This window comes from Ceratotherium simum, chromosome 3 (genome assembly GCF_057802395.1).
Source record: "Ceratotherium simum simum isolate JZ-2026a chromosome 3, ASM5780239v1, whole genome shotgun sequence".
In the NCBI taxonomy this organism is placed as follows: Eukaryota; Metazoa; Chordata; class Mammalia; order Perissodactyla; family Rhinocerotidae; genus Ceratotherium; species Ceratotherium simum.
In genome coordinates this window covers 70,280,298-70,299,791 of record NC_141902.1, presented here as the reverse complement: position 1 = coordinate 70,299,791, position 19,494 = coordinate 70,280,298, and the positions used below count along the sequence as shown (strand labels likewise).

General features: G+C 43.0%; 1 protein-coding gene and 1 pseudogene across 1 annotated transcript; both read right to left on the bottom strand.

Moving 5' to 3' along the window:
• Positions 1-174: 174 nt before the first annotated feature.
• SKIC8 (SKI8 subunit of superkiller complex) lies at positions 175-17,896 on the bottom strand. Its single transcript, XM_014780974.2, has 11 exons — positions 17,846-17,896; positions 14,680-14,730; positions 13,747-13,774; positions 11,818-11,923; positions 11,242-11,414; positions 6,549-6,697; positions 6,228-6,321; positions 5,244-5,337; positions 3,356-3,448; positions 2,221-2,299; positions 175-461 (listed from the first exon to the last, which is right to left on the bottom strand). Exons 2-11 carry the CDS (start codon positions 14,689-14,691, stop codon positions 372-374), a joined length of 918 nt encoding a protein of 305 aa, XP_014636460.1. The 5' UTR covers positions 14,692-14,730; positions 17,846-17,896; the 3' UTR covers positions 175-371.
• On the bottom strand, positions 6,710-11,235 carry LOC147917603 (zinc finger CCHC-type and RNA-binding motif-containing protein 1 pseudogene; annotated as a pseudogene).
• Positions 17,897-19,494: the final 1,598 nt, after the last annotated feature.

Genomic DNA, 19,494 nt, shown 5'->3' with positions numbered 1-19,494 from the left:
ACTCAGTCCCCTGGAAGAGTGAGCCTGTATTTCTAAGCTGTAAAGTTCAGTAAGTGCCTGGATCTCTTAATCTCTGAGGCAGATATTCACTTTCACATAACAATGCCAATTCTTCCAACTGTTCTACCAGTAACAGGGCAAATGAAAAAAGAAGCATGTTCAAGAACACGGGTGTTTGCATTAAGAACACTTTATGATAAAGTATGAACAGCATATCCAATAAAACATGAAAAGATTTATATTGTATCTACAAAATTTAAGTCTTTGCTACAATAAATGCTATATATTTTTTAAATAAGCTAGAAAGGTAAGGAATGTCATGATCAATCTATACATTCTCTTTGCAGCATTAGCCTGGAAGACTTTGATGTTTAAATCGGACAATCATAGATGTGAATTTCCTGGTCATCTCCGACAGATACAATTTTTGAGCCATTTCCATTGTATTTTACTCCCCAGACCTGTAAATAAAATAAAAAGAAAAAAAAAGTTCTACCAACGCCTTTATTCTTTATGAAAAAACATCCTTACTCTCTTCTCATTATACTTAATCTAGAAAAATACTGAGATGAGGATGTTCTCGTGCTTTCTGAACCAGAGAGAATAGGGCCTTTTCTTTAACCAGGCATCTTCCATTACTACTATTTAATTATCACTCCCTTCAACTCCCATACTCTAGAAAATTTCATTTCTAAACACAAGATATCTACCAACCTTTCAAAGATTCAGAATCCAGGGAGGACCTAATGCCATGACGATGTAACCCGCAAGGGACCAGCGTGGGTGCTCATTTACGTTTCCAGGAAGAAAAAGGCCCCACCACTACCCCGAGGTCACTGCCTACAGGGACAACTGCAAACTGCTCCTCACCTAACTTCTTGTGCCCGCCTGCCTACAGTCAGTAATTCTCACTCTTGTTATTAGAGGCCTGCAGAGCCTGCCCGTCCCCAGGAGCTAGACAACCTGACATTGTGGATCGATTTAATTTGCTATGTGTTGAATTAACAGATTCACACCTCCTTCCCAGACAGAATTGATGTGGTTGGAGCTTCGTCAGGTCGGCCTGACACCCTAACCCTGAGTCAGGTGTTCTAGCCCTGATTTCAGCATGTGGTTGGGCCAGGTGATGGCCTCACTTCTACTCCAAACATCTTCCTCTGAGGCAGCACCACGCTCTGACCCCCACACACAAGGCAACAGACAGCCAGGACTTACTCCCTGAGTCAAGTGTTTAAACCCAGGAGTGGAATGTCAAGACTAAATCCCCTCAACTTTATTGGCAATGATTTAAGATTAAATGTAAAAAAGCATGAACAATTATGTTAACTTGAAGTTGCATTCCAAACAGGGGAAATCTATGAGATCATTATAAAAACATTTAAAACATATTAAAAGCCAACTTGATACTGCGATGAGCATTTCATTTTTTATACTGACTAGTCCCCCAAGACCCCTGCTACTCCAAGTGGCTGGGACCAGCGGCACTGACCTCACCTGGAGCTTGTTAGAAACGCAGAATCACAGGCCCCAGGCCAGACCTACTGAATCAGCACCTGCACTTTGACCAGATCCCCAGGGCATTTCCGTACACATTAAGATTGAGAGGCACTGCACTAGAACACCTTCACCATTTCACATTTACGTTGGCAAAAAAGACTCCTGTGAGAACAGAGCCTCCTTTTCCTAACTTAAAGACTAAAACAAAAGTTATCAATATCACCAAACAACCTATAAGAATTTCTGGCTTCATTAAAAAAAAAAAAAAACACATCACTTCTTTGGACAGCTCCAAAAATGACAAGTGATGACTGTGTTTAAGCAATGGAAGCTTTTGAGGAGAAAAGTTCTTCCTGAGCCAGCCATGGCTGGGCTAGCCCCAAAAAAGGGCCCCAGGTATGCCCAAGGCACCAGCTGCAGCATTTTCCAAACAAGGCATTTAAAGGCTGTGTGCCTAGTACCATGTTTTCTGGCCTTCCGAGGGACATCACGCCTCATGGGTTGCTAGGCTGACAGCACATCCCTAGGCTCTGTACCCTGGACAGTGCACACAGGAACAGTGGCTGGACGGACACCCAAGCAGTCAGAGTGGCTCAGCCCTGGGAGTCTACCCGTCTTGACAACTCAAGCAGCAAGGCAGGAAAAGGAAAGAGTTGGGGCATGGTGGTCAGACAATGCTAGCAATCCAAAGACAAAGGAATTTAAATGTTAATTATGCCATACCTGATCCTGGTGATCAAAGAAGGTGTGAACACAAGTCCTCGTCCCAACATCCCAAACTTTTACACTTTTGTCAGATGAACTATTTAAAAAAGGGAACACTAGTGTCAGAAAACAATTTTCAGACTGGTCTGAAATTGGAAGTTATCTGACCAAAAATTCCACACCCCTTCACTCACCTATACTCTGCCTACCTTCAGAGGACCCCCTTGGTGCCTGTATGCACAAGTGGCTGACCTGGGCCCCAGGGGGTGGCGAGGGTGTCAGCATCACCGGGTGGCTTTCCCTACTCAGGGAGTAGCCATTGTCCTGCAATTTTGATCTGCCTGGCCCAAACATGAAGTGCTCTCATCAGAAGTCTCAGACAAATCTACGTATTTAACAGGGAGGCTTGTTAACACTTCAAAATAAAGGCTCTCAGAGGCTTCTGTAAACCTCTGTGCCATTGTCGATCTCATGTTTTTCAACTGTCTTGGCCATCCTGGATCTGAATAACACTGCAGTCTAAAAGCACAACATTTTACAAACAGATTTGCATATTTTAAATATGTAAACACAAGTAACCCTTAAAGTAACTGTAGGTAGAGTCCTAGATTTATAAGGAAAAACTAAGAGTTTAACTGTTCAAAAGAATCCACCTTTGTTCCAGCTAAGGACAACTAACTTCACTACTTAAATATAAAAAACACTACAGAAAACAGAGGCTACTTGAATAAAAAAAGGGTCACACTATTCAAATTTTAAGGCGATTCATACAAGACCATCCTTTTCATCTTCCTAGCATTTTATTTTATTTTATTTTTTGTTTTGGTATGTGTGAGAAAGATCAGCCCTGAGCTAACATCCGTGCTAATCCTCCTCTTTTTGCTGAGGAAGACCGACTCTGAGCTAACATCTATTGCCAATCCTCCTCCTTTTTTTTTCCCCAAAGCCCCAGTAGATAGTTGCATGTCATAGTTGCACATCCTTCTAGTTGCTGTATGTGGGATGTGGCCTCAGCATGGCTGGAGAAGCAGTGCGTCGGTGCGCGCCCGGGATCTGAACCCGGGCGGCCGGCAGCAGAGTGCACACACCTAACCGCTAAGCCACGGGGCCGGCCCTTCCTCGCATTTTAGAAACTGCTGACAATCTTAAGTACCTGGACACGAAGTGAGTGTCGTCAGGACAAAACGCAACGTTCAGCACCCAGGATGCGTGGCCACTCAGTGTGCCAGCCAAGTTGGCATGTTGTCTGAAATGGAAAAGTGTCAAACAAGACAGAGATATTAACTTTTGGAATACAGTCACTGAAGTGGAAGGTATATTATTAATTCTGCCTGTTTAATTGGACCACATCTGCTCTCCTTATACTGACAGTATTACTATATTAAAAATTCTCTTTTCAGTCAAGTTAGCATCACACGTTGCAGAAACAAATTTTTATAGCAGCATTAACTCAAAATGTGTTAATGCCACCAAGAGCCAAGAATAAGATCCATAACAAGCAAAGAGCTTAAAAGCTCAAGATAAAGAAGGAACCATACTACAGAGGCTCAGCAGCCAACTCCCAAGATTGGAGGAAATGGAGAAGGAGCAGGGGTGAGTAAGCCTCCTCAGGACAGCAGCAGGTTCGCACCCCCGCCTGCACCAGAATTCTTTCCACACGGGCCCAGTGCCTTATGTCCAAGGTATGAATCAAGAAGCACTCTTTAGAACAGATGTGGCTTCTGACCCTAGCAGAGTAGAATCGACCTCAGTTAGGTACAAGGAGAGGTGGCCTCAGGGGAATGCAGTGGGACCACGAGAAGGGAAAGTCCTGGGTCTTCGTTCAGCAGGACCACTTTAGCCAAATCACCACCTCAGCTGGGCTCCTCCCCTGCAATACGGGGACACTGATCCACGCTGCTACCTCACCAGCTGTTGGGAGGATGGAAGAAACAGTGGCCATGAACGCCTTATAAAATAAAGTTGGATACTTAAGGAATTGCTCCTATTTATACTGGCTCTGCTACCAACAAGCAAGCAGACAGCTTTAGAGAGGCATCTTCCGCTCTGGGCCCTGGCACCCTCATTCTGCTCTAATGCCCAAAGCTGCAGTTCTAATCCCATGTCTATCTGACAACTTTTTGTCCTCCAAAGCTGCCAGAAGTAGGTTAAAAGGAGCAGTATTCCTACTCCCAAGATTAAACTCCCGCAAAACTCTCACAGACCCAAAAAAGGACATGCATATGAATGTCACGGTTGTGGCACATGCAGGTGGTAGCAACTGCAGCACCATCGCTGGGTGATGGAGAATTAGGACATATGCACCCAGTGGATTAGAATGCTGCATTGGGAAGCTGCAAGGCAGAGACAAACTGATCACAGTACTGAGTCAAAGTATCAAGGATATGTATCAAACACATTATAGGGGGGACTTTAGTGGGAAACAAGGTTGGGAACTGAGAATGGGAACTGATGGGGGAAACGACAAGTGAAAGGAGACTTGCACAGGCTTATAATGATCGAGAGCCATGAACTGAAGAGAATGATTAACTCACTTCTATACCTGCAATCAAAAACCAACAACAAAAGGCTTCCTCATCTAGACCTACAGTAAGGCAGCTTATAAACTGACAGTTCTCTAACTAGGGCAGAAGAGTGCCTGCCTGCTAGAACAGCCCCACCCCTAGAAAACGGATGTTCTAATTTTTTACCATCACTCCAGGCCAGCTACAGCCCATGGCTCCATATCATTATCTGTACACTACTTACCCACCCAAAAGAATTTAAAATCTGTGAGCCCTACAAGACAGGATGCTTGAGAAGAAGTAGCGAGTATCTGATCCTACCTATGCACATCTTCCTCCATGACATTCTAAGCTCAAAGAGAGGACTGCCGAGCGGGGGAGGAATGACTGGGGGACAAGAGTGTCTGATATGACCTGAACTCAAGTCTTTACTAGACCCAGGAACGGGAGCAGCACACTTGCTAGGGCTCCTCCTAACAATAAGGGACAAAGCATTGGTATTAGGTGAGAAGCCGTGAATCTCGACGGGTAACTTACACATCATAGATCTTGATGTAGCCATCATCTGAAGCAGTGACCAGAAGCTGAGAGTCCGGGGAAAAGGTCAAGGAGCGAATGGGCATGGCATGGCCTGAAATTCACAGAGGCCCTTGTTAATCTAGCGAATCTTTGTCTCCTGTCTCCTCAGACAGTCTTCCCACTCACTATATCCCTTTTACTGACCATAAGTCACTGATTTGGACTGCCCAGGTGCTCAGTCAGAGAAGGAGGGTACTGACTGGGCCGTCCTCCTAATGTTCTAGAGACATCCACATAACCTAGGCCCCTCCTCCTAAAGCCACTTCTCCTCAGTTCCCTTCCCTGAGGACCAGCTGGACCTCAACACACATTGCTTAGAAAATTCTAACTCCTCTGCTACAGATATGGCCAAACATGGAAATATGATTTGCTTCTGATTTGTACAGTTAAACAAATAAGATGCTATTTCCCTACCAAATCCTTTGTTGTAGGGTAAAGGATAAAGTGAGGAGGTAACATATTCACTTGGTTAGAACTCAAAATAGTACAGAAGAATACATAGTACAAATCTCCCTCCCACCCCACCCCTGTTCTAGAGCACCCAGTGTTCCTGCCCAGAGGCTGCCAGTGCAGAGGGTAGGCACAGCATTTTCATCTATCCCCAAATTATCAACAAAAGAAGTTGTTTTCTAATCACAAAGTTCTTTAGAAGCAAACATGACAAAAATGAGACATTCATATAACTAAGATTTATTAACATATAAATAAAAAGCTTGTTCACCAAAACAAGCATTTAACACTGGTGCCTCAGTGCTAACTAACATGTCTCAGTGAAACCACAGTGACCAAACTAAAACTTGGAGGCATTTCAGAATTCCAACTGAGATTGATATTTTGCAAATTTAATGCTCATTTACCATTTAGTAGCATTTTAATGAAAGAATAATTCTTCCTATGTGATGTGATAACCCAGTTTGCACAAGATAAAATGATGAGTCATACCTTCCAGCGTATGCAGAAGTTTTCCAGTTGCAATATCAAAAATATTGATGATTCCATCTATGGCTCCACTGGCCAGATACTTTCCATCAGGACTCTGCAGAGAACATACAGAGAACATTTGAGAATCCATGTTTTTCAGCCATCCCCACCAAACACAAGCAAACCTCCTGCTGGCCACAGGTCTAACTGGCTAGCTGGCAAACCGCACCAGTGAGACAGCAGTTGCCTGATAAGACCAGTGTAGAACTGTACCAAGGAATTCAACAGGCTGGAAAGGTAAACTGAAAGCATCGGAGAGAAAAAAGAGCAAAGTTTCCTTACATATGCAATACTAAGAATGAATTTTCCTCTCGTGTCCAAAGAATATTCCTTTTTCCCACTTTCCACACCAAAAATGTTCACTTTCCCCACATGAGTTCCTGTGGCCAGATACTGGGAATCAGGAGAAAAGGCCAAAGTCCAGGCATCCACTGAACAGAAAAAAGAAGGAAAAAAATACAGTGAGAAAAGATGTGACAATTTTTAAAACTTTTAAAGTTTTACCAAAAGATACATTTTTTAAAATTAGAGAAACAGTCTCCTGATTCATAAAACTGTTGTAAAGATGCTAATTCTTTACCAATTTAATTTAAGGGCTTCTTAAGTTTTTAATAAAAATAGACAGACAGGAAAATACCAAGTGTTAGCAAGGATGTTGGGAGAAGCCCAAATCCTCACACACTAGTGGGAATGTAAAATGGTACTGCCACTTTGAAAAAGAGTTTAACAGTTTCTTAAGTGAAAACAAACACTTACCACAACACCCAGCAATTTCACTCCTAGGTATCTACCCAAGAGAAATGAAACATACGTCCATTCAAAGACTTGTACGTGAATGTTCACAGCAGCATTACTCATAATAGTCAAAAACTGGAAAGAATCCAAATGTCCATCAACTGGTAAATGAACAAAATGTGGTATACCCTTATAATGGAATACTACTCAGCAATAAAAAGGAACAAACCACTGATATAAGCCACAACATGGGTGAACCTCAAAAACATTATGCCAAAGACAGACTGAAGATGTGCAAGACAATACAATTCCACTTATATGAAATCTTTCAAAAAGGCAAAACTATAGGGGCTGGCCCAGTGGCATAGTGGTTGAGTTTGTGTGCTCCACTTCAGCAGCCCAGGGTTCACGGGTTTGGATCCCAGGCACGGACCTACACACTGCTCATCAAGCCATGCTGTGGCGGCATCCCACATACAAAACAGAGGAAGACTGGCACAGATGTTAGCTCAGTGCAAATCTTCCTCAAACAAAAAGAAGAAGACTGGCACAGATGTTAGCTCAGGGCCAATCTTCCTTACCAAAAAAAAAAAAAAAGGCAAAACTACAGAGGCAAAGCAGATCAGTGGTTGTCTGAGGCTGAGGGTGGGAGCAGGGACTAACTACAAATGGGCACAAGGGAGCGTTTTGGGGGTAAGAAAGTGTTCTAAAACTGAATTGGAGTGATGGTTGCACAATCGTAGAAATTTACTAAAATTGGTTGAACTGTATACCTACAATGGGTAAATTTCACAGTGCAATTATAGAGGTGAAATTTTACCTCAATAAAGCTGTAAATAAATGAAGATGTACCAGAAATACTCTTATATAAAACTATAATATGATAAAAGTATTTACCACAAATTAGTAGGGAATAAGGACTGGAAAGAGGCAATCTTTGTTACAAAAAAAAAGTCAACTAGTTTTTCAGTTACACTACACAACTTAATTTCAAAGAGTTCTATTCAAATGATATTTGAGCAGCACAGTGCTTCTTCAGCTGGAATGTAATGGTCTCCAGACTCATGTGCAGCCTGGGTAAGCACATGTGCTTTATATTTCCATCTGGACCATTGATGGTATCTTACCATTTCTTTTCTCAGCTACAAAGGAATCTCTGCCCTACATCCCAAAGAGTGTTGGGAGCCTTTGGGGCCAGAGCCTGGAGGCCATGCAATGATCTAGTGGTCCATTACCCCCCTAGGTCCCTTTGCTCATGCCCACTCTTATACAGGAACATGCCCTAAGTCCTGCCCCTCCTGCATCCACCCAGGAATAGTGCTTGTCAGGGAGAGAAGAGAAAGGCTCCTTCCCAATCACTCTCCTCATTCCTGGGTCATGCCCTTCTCAGCCCACGGGAGAGTGAAGGTGAGGCCTCTGTGAGCTTGACTCATGGTAGACAGCGAACACAGATATGTCAGCACCATATACCAGGGTAAGTTTTAAAATAATTTCTGGCAAACTTTAATATACATATTCAAAGTAATAATAAATCATTTAGCTCTATCACTTTTCTTATGAAATGTTTGTTTTAAAAATGAAATTAACTTCAATAGTGCTCAGTTAACCAAGATCTGAAAAAGCTTTTAGAATCAATCTCTCAAATAGCTGCTTTTTAATATCTATCTCCACTGCTAAATGACAGTAGCACTTATTCTAACAGGATTATGTTTTCTTATTCCTATTATAATTTGCTGTTAAAGGAATAAAGTTATTAGAAAATATATTTTTATTCCTTGGAGTTTAATAAAATGACACTCCTAAATTGTTTTTACATTTCCCTATTAACTGTTTTCCAATATCTAACTTTTAGTACTAAATACCCCTATACCAAAATAGAAGGAACAATTTTTATTCTTTAATTAAACCTTGCACTCTAAGATTTTTTCTTTTAATATATGCAAAATAAATATTTATTTTAATCACTAAGTTCCACCTCATTCTGAACGAGTTGCTCCTCTTTACTCTTGGGCATCTTTTTTTTTTTTCTTTTTTTTTTTAAAGATTTTATTTATTTATTTTTCCTCCAAAGCCCCAGTAGATAGTTGTCTGTCATAGCTGCACATCCTTCTAGTTGCTGTATGTGGGACGCGGCCTCAGCATGGCCGGAGGAGCGGTGCGTTGGTGCGTGCCCGGGATCCGAACCCGGGCCGCCGGCAGCGGAGCACACGCACCCAACCGCTAAGCCACGGGGCCGGCCCTACTCTTGGGCATCTTGAACCACCTAATGTTGACAGGCCCCTATACGCCCACCTTCCATCTTTTCCAATGTTGCTTTGCTGGAAAGCTATAACCTGGCTGAGGTGCCAAATGCAGGATCTTCCCCTTCATCTTCACTTTCTTCTACTTCCTCACTTTCTTCTTCAGGATCTGGGATTTTCTCTCTTTTCTTTTTCTCTTTCTTTTGTGGTGGTTCACATTCTCCGTGCATATTTTCAAGACAGGTATAACATAAGTGTCCATTTCCCTTACATTTGTTAGACCTAGATTTATCAAAGTAGTTTTATCTTCAGATGAATTCAGCTGCTCTTTAGTTGTCAATGGCAATGCTTGCTTCTATTACTCAACCAAATAACTGCTGTTTAATGGCTGGTATAGTTTTATGCAGATTCCTATCCAAAAAATAAATAAATAAACCCAACCCCTTTACTCTTCTCAGCTTCTTTTTTCTAACAGTAACCTTTACAATGACCATTCGGCACACGTGGAACCAACATGCAGTTTAAGGTTTGTCAGAGAAGGCAAGTTGATGCAGATGCCATCCTTTTCCTGGGCCAATCCCGTACTCATTTCTTCAATGTGGTATGCCCTAGGTCACGACAACCATGCAGTGACCTTAGCATCATGGGTCCAGGGAGGGCTTAGGTGCTTGAGATGGAAAGGCAGCAACAGATCTGCCCCTTCCTCCTCTCTTCCTCTATATAGCAGAGTCTTAAAAGACTTTGTGGGCTGGTTTGGAGACCCAAGTCCTCTGTAAGCGATGTCAGTAGGGTAAAGGCACGTGCAAAGACAACAACCTCGGGAGTCAGAATGTCTGGGTAGCTTTTTCCAAATGCATATCCCAGCCTATACACCCAAATAACTGTGATTCAATGGATCCAAAACAGGGACTGGGCATGTGTATTTTTTAAAAAGCTCCAGTGGTAAGAATCATAGACATGGATTATTGCCCCTGTGGGGAAATGCACTCAGTTTCCAGACAACCCAGCCTCCTTACAAATTCTGGGACCATCATCCTTTCTAATACAAGGATGGCCTATAGGCAGCTACTGAGCATAACTGGTGGGAGGCAAATCCATCTGGGGCTCCAACCAAGGGAATTATGTTAAGGAAACACCTGAGCAGCTCTTCTGTAGTCAACCCACAAAGGGGTGTGCCAGAGAGGTGCCAGGCTCTCTGCGCCCTCTAGCGGTCACCACCCATTCTGGCCAAACAGGCTTTGCTCATGAAATGCTGTAGTTATTTACAAGTAACTATAAGACTAAAAAAGGAACCCCAAAATGTCATGTTGCTAATCCAGCCCACTGAAATAATTCACTCCCATTACCCCAGATAATGTTTATCAAGGTTGACAGACAAGATTATACTGTCCTACAATATTTTTTAAAAAAATCAATAAAGTTGTTTCTTAAAAAAGTTTCATATCTAGCATATACTAGAAATCAGGCACTTTAATCATAATTAGTAGAAATTACCACGATACAGATCTACGAAGACATGGTGCTTTACATTCTAGACTTCTAGAAGGCAGTGAATGTATCAACTCAGAATATGGCAAACAGAGAACCTCTGGACCATCCAAATACAGGTCCACAATCCCAGACTGGCAATTCTGAAATCCAAAAGGCTCTGAAAACTAGGAGTTTTTTCAGAAGTTTAGTACCAAAATTCATTTGGCAGCAAAACCTGCCCCAAATTGATATAACGCTATTTATAGCCTCTATTTCTCTTAGTATAAATACTCATGTTTAGTTGTAGAGATATTAGTGTTTGATTAGAGTGCTGTCCCCGCCCCACTGAAGGAATAACATACAGTTCATACACCCATATTACCCCTCTAAATCTGAAAAACTCAACTGTAAAACACATCCATCCCTAAAGTTTTTGAAAAGGGATCGTGTTGGGCCGGCCCTGTCGCATAGTAGGTAAGTGAAAAGGGATCATGAACTTCCATCATCTTCCCTAAAAGTAAAACTCTTACCAGGTCCTGCATCTATAGACTTTATCTGTTTGCCGTTTTCCAAGTCCCAGAGACGAATATGAGCATCAAGAGAACTGGATGCAGCAATGGGCAGGGTGTGGCTGATGTCCACAGACACTACGCCCAGCTGATGTCCCTCCAGACTCCACTGTAGGTCCAACCTCTCATCACGCCTTCAATGGGGGACAGAGAAATGGATTTCTTCACACACAACATACTGTACCTAGTATTTGAAAGTCTGGGTTCCTGTGACTATGCATTACCAGTGGTCTGTGAAATGCAGAATCAGAGAGGAACCGAAGAGCCATAGAACATCAAATGCAGCCAAGTTTTTAACCATGGGACTTTTGTTTAAAAAACTACAGAGCTTTAATACTCTGTATTAAATAGGAATACAATTATCCTCTGAATAATAGGAAAACAAGAGAAAAAATAAGCTGCCTTTTTATACCACCATACTGCTATTGCTTCTTGCCTAGAAAACAGTTAATACTTCCCTGATTGCAACTTGGGAACCCAGAGACAAAATCCTAAGCCCCATTTCCAAGGCGATATGTTTGGGGAGAGGATGCTCACCATTTCCAGACCTTCACCAGGTCATCCAGGGATCCTGTGACCACCGTCTCAGAGTTTTCTTTCTTGTTTGTCCCCCAGGCAACTGACCATATGGCATCATCATGAGCTAGAATGGAAAGTGCTTCATTTAAAAAGTCTTCCTGCATCTTCTAAACTGAATGTGAGAAAATGAAGCTGGACTACTGTTCCAGTAATTCGGAGGTAACAGCCACCTGTATGTGCTTTACTGTTTTGCAAAGTGCTTTCCCATACACCTTTTATTGAAACTGTCGGGGCACACATGAAAACTGAAGGTTCTGAAGAAGCCACTTACTCCAAATCATAGGTTTCCTAGGAGGGGAGGCAGTACCAGAATAATCCAAGTTCCCTTCTACTTTGGCATGTTGTCCAGCATAGAGCAGTCTGGAATGGCTATCACTCGACTGAAACAAGTGAAACTAGCAGGGAACCCTCCCACCACCCCCAAAAAAGAGACCTAAACTTGATAAGAGTTATCTTTTAGAAATCTTTGGAAATCAGTAGGGAGCTCAACTGTAAACAATACAGGTCTGAAAATAAATACCTGATACAGCCTCCACACATGAGCTGCCTTTTGCCACAAATGTCTATTACGATTAAGGCCAGTTATTACATTAGTCCTTTTATAAGTATTATCTCAATTAATCACCACAACAACCCAATGAAGTAGCTACTGTTAATATCATCCTCATTTTACAGACAAGAAATCAGAGGCTTAGAGAAGCCTAGTAGTTTACCCTAAGTCAAAAGCTAAGAAGGAGCAGAGCTGGGATTCAAACCCAATATCTCCACTAACTAAAGTCCACCTTAAATTCTAAGTCTGCAAGGTGCATGTTTGGGGGGCCACTCTGTCAGGTCTGCAGAGCTGGTGCAGGTATATAAATGACAAATGCACAAGGAGGCTTTATTCACACTTGGCAGCAATTCTCCAGGAACACCTTTTCCAAGACGTAACTAAAAGGGCATTCAACAGCTCTGAGTTACATACAGCATCATCGCTTCAATTACAATCCCATCTGACCCAAGCCTGCTAGCATGCCACCTAGATGGCATTAGCCGCATACAAGGTTGTTGACTGCCATGCCTGATTCACTGCTAGTTACCCATACCAGCTAACCTGGAAGAATGCTTTTGGCTTCAACTTCAGACTACCTAAAAGTTACCTCCTTAGAGTAGAAGAGCTTTTATTAGGCATCCCACAAATTCCTGCAGGCTTTACCTAACTCATCCAGGCTGTGGTGAAGATATGAGACACGTGTGAATAGTCCATGCACACACTCCTTTCAGGTATGAAGCCCAGTATCACTGGTGAGCTACATTCCCAGACTGAACTCAGACCTGCTTCCTGCTCCCATCCCGCCACTGCCACTGCACTGCTGCACAGCCCCCAGCCCTCCCCACACTCAGTGGCCTTGACAGAAATTCACTTCACTGTTATATCCTCCACTTTCATTAAGGGTCAAAGGTCCTCTGTGGGAGTCCTTGTACTTGTTGTAAGTGGAGGACCTGACTCAAGACCCCCAAGGCAAGTTCTGAGTTTAGAGCCAGGCTCAAGTTCACCTCCCCAGACGAGGTGGCATTAACAGAGTTCTGAGGCTCAAAGTGTTTCCTTCTTGCACCTTGGTGGCTGAGAAGCTCACAGTTACATCTCCCTCAGGTGGGAAAGCTTTCCAAGCTTGCAATTTTCCAGTCTATTATGAAACCCCTGCTTTTTCTTTTTAGTTGTTTGTTTTTTTTGCTGTTGTTCATTTGTTTTTAACTGTATTTGTTTTCAGCTGCCTCTGCCAATTCTTCTGCAAAGTGAGTCTACTTGGGAATTGCATGTCTGGTCAACATGACAAAAATCTTAAAGAAACTAGGGACAACACAATTTTTCACAGGTGAATTTGCTTGAACATGCAGGGTGCTTACCTTGCTCTTGTTTGAAGAGAATACTATACTAAAAAAGAACAGAAGACACATTAAACCAATGGTCACATTTCAGATATACCCCATCCCCTCCCTAAAACACCCCCTGGCACCCAACTCACCACCCAGCCCTCCAGTAAATATAGTCACCATTGTGTTAACTACTTCCCCTGCCACCACCCCATCCTGCAAGCTCCTTGATTCCTGCTTGTGCAGGATTTGTAAAGCCATACCAGAAAAAAGTTAGTTCTTAAAGAAACTGTAGTCTCTCCTCCCCCACTACCATCCCCCACTCCAGTAGGAGACTAATAAATTTTCCTGCTCTGATCACTAGAAAGCTCAGAGTCCAGTTTGTGGCTAATTTTTGCAGTTGTATAGAACCACATAGACTCAGAATAACCTGTTAACTTTGTCCCTTATCTTTTTTTTTTTGCTGAGGAAGATTTTCCCTGAGCTAACATCTGTGCCAATCTTCCTCCACTTTTTTAATATGTAGGTTGCCACCACAGCGCGGCTGACGAGTGTTCTACGCCTGTGCCTGGGATCCGAACCTGCAAACCCGGGGCCACCGAAGCCGAGAGGGCCGAAATTGACCACTACGCCATGGGGCTGCCCCAGTCCCTAATCTTATTACAAAGATAGGTTTCTCCTTTTCTGATCTTTGTTTCTTTCTTGTTTTTGTGTACAAATTCTTTTAAACATCCTCAATCCCTCTGTAAACTGTGGTAAAGACTCAGATAAAACAATCCTCCTCTTAGTGTTATGCATTTTACTAGTGCCACCTCACCCTCTGGTGACTAGGTGTCCAGGGTCACCCAGCTCTTCAGGAGCAGAGCAGGAACCAGACGCTAGTTTCCTAACTACACACCCAGACAACACACTGGGCTCAAACCTGCCAGAGACCAACAGATGTTCTCCCCTTGCCACAGGCCTTACCTGGTTGGTCATTTCCTTAGCCAAGGATGAAGGCCTAAAGGCCAGACAGCTCTGTGGAAATAACACAGGGTTTCAGTAAGGAGGTGTCACCAGGACCGAGGGGGCTACAGGACGTTCTCCTTGACCAAGAAAATAAGGCAACCCTTTGCCAGAGAGCTGCCCTGCCACTTTTTTATGAATCCCCTTCACAAGCCCTACCAGGTGGTATGGTCTTCCTTTTCCCTTGAAGCCCAGGGACTCAACTAACACCTATTCTATCTCTATCCCATGTTTTCTTCTCTACAAGTCTGACTACAGAGAGGGACCAGTCTCTGTCCCTTGCTACTCTTCAGAGAGAAAACCACAAGCCCTTTTAATTTTAAATATTTATTCAAAACTCAACAAGCAAATATGGGGGAGCAAGCTTCTTACAGTCCTTGCAGGAGTCTCAGCCAAAAGTGCCTACAAGAGCCTACAGGCACGTAAAATGAGAGCAGGGGCTGAAAGGAGACACAGGTCTCCCAAAAGACATCAAAGTCTTCCAGGACTTAGCTCAGCTAAACACATTCTTACTTTAACAACAGATTTAATTTCTCGGGGCTATAATAAGGGTTCTTAATATGGTTTGTGTATGTGCCATAGACCCCCTTTAGCAGCCTTGTAAAGCCTATAAACCCCTTCTCAGGATGTTTTTATTTTTATTTATTATTTATTTATTTTTCAGGAAGATTGGCCCTGAGCTAGTATCTGTTGCCAATCTTCCTTTCTTCCTTTTCTCCCCAAAGCCCCAGTAGACAGTTGTATGTCATAGTTGTACATCCTTCTAGTTGCTCTATGGGGGATGCCACCTCAGCATGGCTTGATGAGCAATGCGTAGGTCCGTACCCAGGATCCGAACTGGTGAACCCCGGGCCACTAAAGCAGAGTGCACGAACTCAACCACTACGCCACCAGGCTGGTCCCCAGTTTGTTTTTAAATACATAGGATTAGAAACAAGCCAAGTACAGTTGATTCTTGTTATTCAAGGTAGTTATATTCTATAAAGTTGCCGCGAAAACTGAATTAGCAAATACCAATCCATCGCTCTTAGGGGAAATACTGGGTTAAGTTCCTGTAAGCCTCTGGTAACAACTTTTTTGTCAACTGATCAATACGTAACTTTGTTTTATGTATGTTTCTGTTTAAAGACATCTTATTTAATAGATTCACAATTCATTAATATTAAACTCACAGCCAATACCACTACAATTCAGGCCTAAATGAAGCTTATCTAACACATGTATTTTCTCCATAAGAAACTCCACAGGAACACTAAGATAGCACTTTAGCACTGTGCTTGGGGGCTATTTTAAATAGTGAAATCACCAACAAAAGCACAAAAATGGAAAAATCATGACACTAAATAGACTGAAAAAAAGGACACTTGTTTACAGTATGAGAGCTAAAACAAGAAGGCAGAACGTCTCCTTGTTCAGCTGCAGCTGAGAATGTTTGCGTCAGGCGACTCAAATTTTTCACCAGCTCCCACACGTCCACAAAAGTACTCCAAGTATTTACCTTGGGGCTTCAAACTGGCACTAATTCGCAAATACAGAACCTGAGAATAAAAAGGATTGACTGTATACTGAAAGAAAATGTTGCCAAAATACGAAAATTAAATTTGTGATAGCGTAACACGTGACTCTTTGTTAATACATTATATAACAAGATCTAGCAGCAAGTCTAATTACCATAATTTTAACATTGTGATGAACTTAGACAATATCCTACGATATGAAAATATCTGTGATTTCTATTGGTGACAAAGTCACACTGTTAATACTGTGATTTGTTGCCTACATTCTTAATTGAAGAAAATGCTAAATTTCAATTAGAGGTTACAGAACATAAGGATGCAATTTTTCTTCTCATCCAAGTTCACGGCCCCCTCAATGCTACCCACAGACAGAAGAGACCATACCGCTAAGAGATCCAGGTTCAGGTTATTTGCTTTAAATCTGCAAACCCAAAAATGCTACTGTGAAGGTTTTCCAAGAATAACAGAAAAAACAAACGATTTCTAAACAATCTTTGCCTGTGAAGATCGCAATCAGGTTGGTAGTGCTTAACCAATTTGCGACCCAAGAACAGAGTCCTGCCCAAGGCAGGAAAGACAGGAACGAGCTCAAGCCACTTTCGCTGAAGTGAATGGCATTCAACCTCTGCTCTGGCACCAGCCCTCTGCCCAGTGAAGCACAGGCCTGCCCTCTCCCCTTCCAATCCCGGCCTCACGTTTAGCAACACAGAGGAAAAAAAAAGAGTAGGAAGGGTTGAAGGAAGCCAAATGCCAAGAAGCCAGCCTCCTCAAGACAGAGGTGTGCTTCTACCAACAAGTGCACATTTGAGGCTGTAGCATGAGTCAGGCCGTTTTAAGTACTACACATGGAGTAGCCCACTGAACCCTCATACTCCCATTTAGTAGGCATTCTTATTATCACCTCCACCTTCCTGATAAGGAAAGTCAGACTTAGAGAGGTTAAGGAAGCTTCCCCAAGGTTAGTCTGACAGTAGAAGGTGGATACAAGCTATAGTACAGGTTACCAAGCTAGAGTACATCTTACACCAGTCTCTTATTTCAGAGCTAAGAGGACACCAAAGCCCTTTTGCCACCTTCTTTCTTTAGGAAACTTTCCCCCAATTTCCCAGGCAGAATTCATTGCTCGCTCCTCATTGTTTCCAAAGAACACTACACACGCCTCTATTAAAGTACTCAGGCAAGTCAATGACCCACAATACTACATGGTGCTGGAAGTAAAGAGAACCCGGCCTGTGCTTGTACCCGTCCAGGGATGGGAAGTTCGCTACCGCAGACAGCGAGGCCCACCACTGGAAAACTTCGGTTAAGACAGCCCTTCCATCTACACGCAGAGACCTCTCCCGCAGAAAAACCAGCTCTCATCTCTAGGCTGCACAGAACATTCTCAGGATGCAAGAGGAAGCCACCCAGGGCCTTCCCTCTCCTCAGGCCCGGCACACCAAGAGGCAGCAAAGGTAAGCGGAGTCACAGAAGCCTCCCGCGGCCTGGAGCATCCCTGAAGAAATCTGCTTAGAGGCAGCCTCGGGCCCAACCTCGCTAATCCGCCCTCCGGCCCGGGGCCTCCACGGGCCAAGGACCCCCAACCCCAACGGCCGTGCAGTGCAACTCACCCCGCACTGCCCCGCTGCACTGCCCGGCGGCACCTCTGACGCCGGGTAGGCCCGCGTCGCGCGGCGATGAGCTAGCGAAGGGGCGGGGCATCTCGCACGCCACAGCGCCCCCTGCCGCCGCTACGCCGCACGCAGGGCAGACGCGGAGGAGGGTGGGCGGGGAGAAGAGGGGAGAGGGCGCGCCCCAGGGACGCTTATTTCCCCGCCTCGCATCTGCGTACCTGCTTCTGGAAGCGCAGTTTTAGGTTCCAACGCCTGCAATTGGAGGCGGTTGTCAACACATTGATCTAAGTGCTGAGTGGGCTCTGGTGTTCAGGCACGTTCCAGAGCGAAATACATAGAAACTGACCGTGCAATGGCTGGGACCCCGATTCCTAAAGTGCGGAAAAGACTTAATATCTGTCGCCAAAGCAATGGCTTTTAGCAGTGAAATGATTAGTGATCTGCTGTCTTCCTGTACAACCAGTTGCCTTAATTTTGACCAATCTGACCCTTTGGTTTTCTGTTTTTTTTTTTAATTTTTTGTTTATTGCAGTAACATTGGTTTATAACATTGTAAAAATTTCAGGTGTACATCATTGTACTTCTATTTCTGCATAGATTACATCACGTTCACCACCAAAATACTAATTACAACCCATCATCACACACATGTACCGAATTATCCCTTTCACCCTCCTCCATCCCCCCTTCCCCTCTGGTAACCACCAATCTAATCTCTATATCTATGTGTTTGTTTGTTGTTGTTGTTGTTTTTATCTTCTATTTATGAGTGAGATCATATGGTATTTGACTTTCTCCCTGTGACTTATATCACTTAGCAAAATATCCCCAAGGTCCATCTTGTGGCAAATGGCAAGATTTCATTTTTTATGGCTGAGTAGTATTCCACTGTGTGTGTGTGTGTGTGTGTGTGTGTGTGTGTGTGTGTGTGTAACACATCTTCTTTATCCATTTGTCCCTTGATGGGCACTTAGGTTGTTTCCAAGTCTTGGCTATTGTGAATAATGCCACAACAAACATAGGGGTGCACATATCCTAACGCATTCGTGTTTTCATGTTCTTTGGATAAACACCCAGAAGTGGAATAGCTGGCTCGTATGGTAGGTCTATTCTTAATTTTTTGAGGAATCTCCATACTGTTTTCCGTAGTGGCTGCACCACTACCAGCAGTGTATGAAAGTTCCCTTCTCTCCACATCCTCTCCAACACTTATTTCTTGTCTTATTAATTATAGCCATTCTGACAGGTGTCAGGTGATATCTCATTGTAGTTTTGATTTGCATTTCCCTAATAATAAGTGATGTTGAACATCTTTTCATGTGCCTGTTGCCATATCTGTATATCTTCTTTGGAAAAATGTCTGTTCAGATCTTTTGCCCATTCTTTAATTGAGTTGTTAGTTTTTTTGTTGTTGAGATGTATGAGTTCTTTATATATTTTGGACATTAACCCTTTATTAGATATATGGTTTGCAAATATCTTCTCCCAATTGTTGGGTTGTCTTTTCATTTTGTTGATGGTTTCCTTTGCTGTGCAGAAGGTTTTTAGTTTGATGTAGTCCCATTTGTTTATTTTTTCTATTGTTTCCCTTGCCTGGTCAGACATGGTATTTGAAAATGTGTTGCTAAGACCAATGTTTATGAACA

What these genes read in the sequence shown, in the direction of transcription:
- SKIC8 (XM_014780974.2), bottom strand. An exon ending in TCTCTTCAAACAAGAGCAAG is followed by an intron (nt 11,924 to 13,746) that starts GTAAGCACCCTG and finishes TTTCCATTCTAG; the next exon opens with CTCATGATGATGCCATATGG. An exon ending in GACACTCACTTCGTGTCCAG is followed by an intron (nt 2,300 to 3,355) that starts GTACTTAAGATT and finishes TTTTTTAAATAG; the next exon opens with TTCATCTGACAAAAGTGTAA.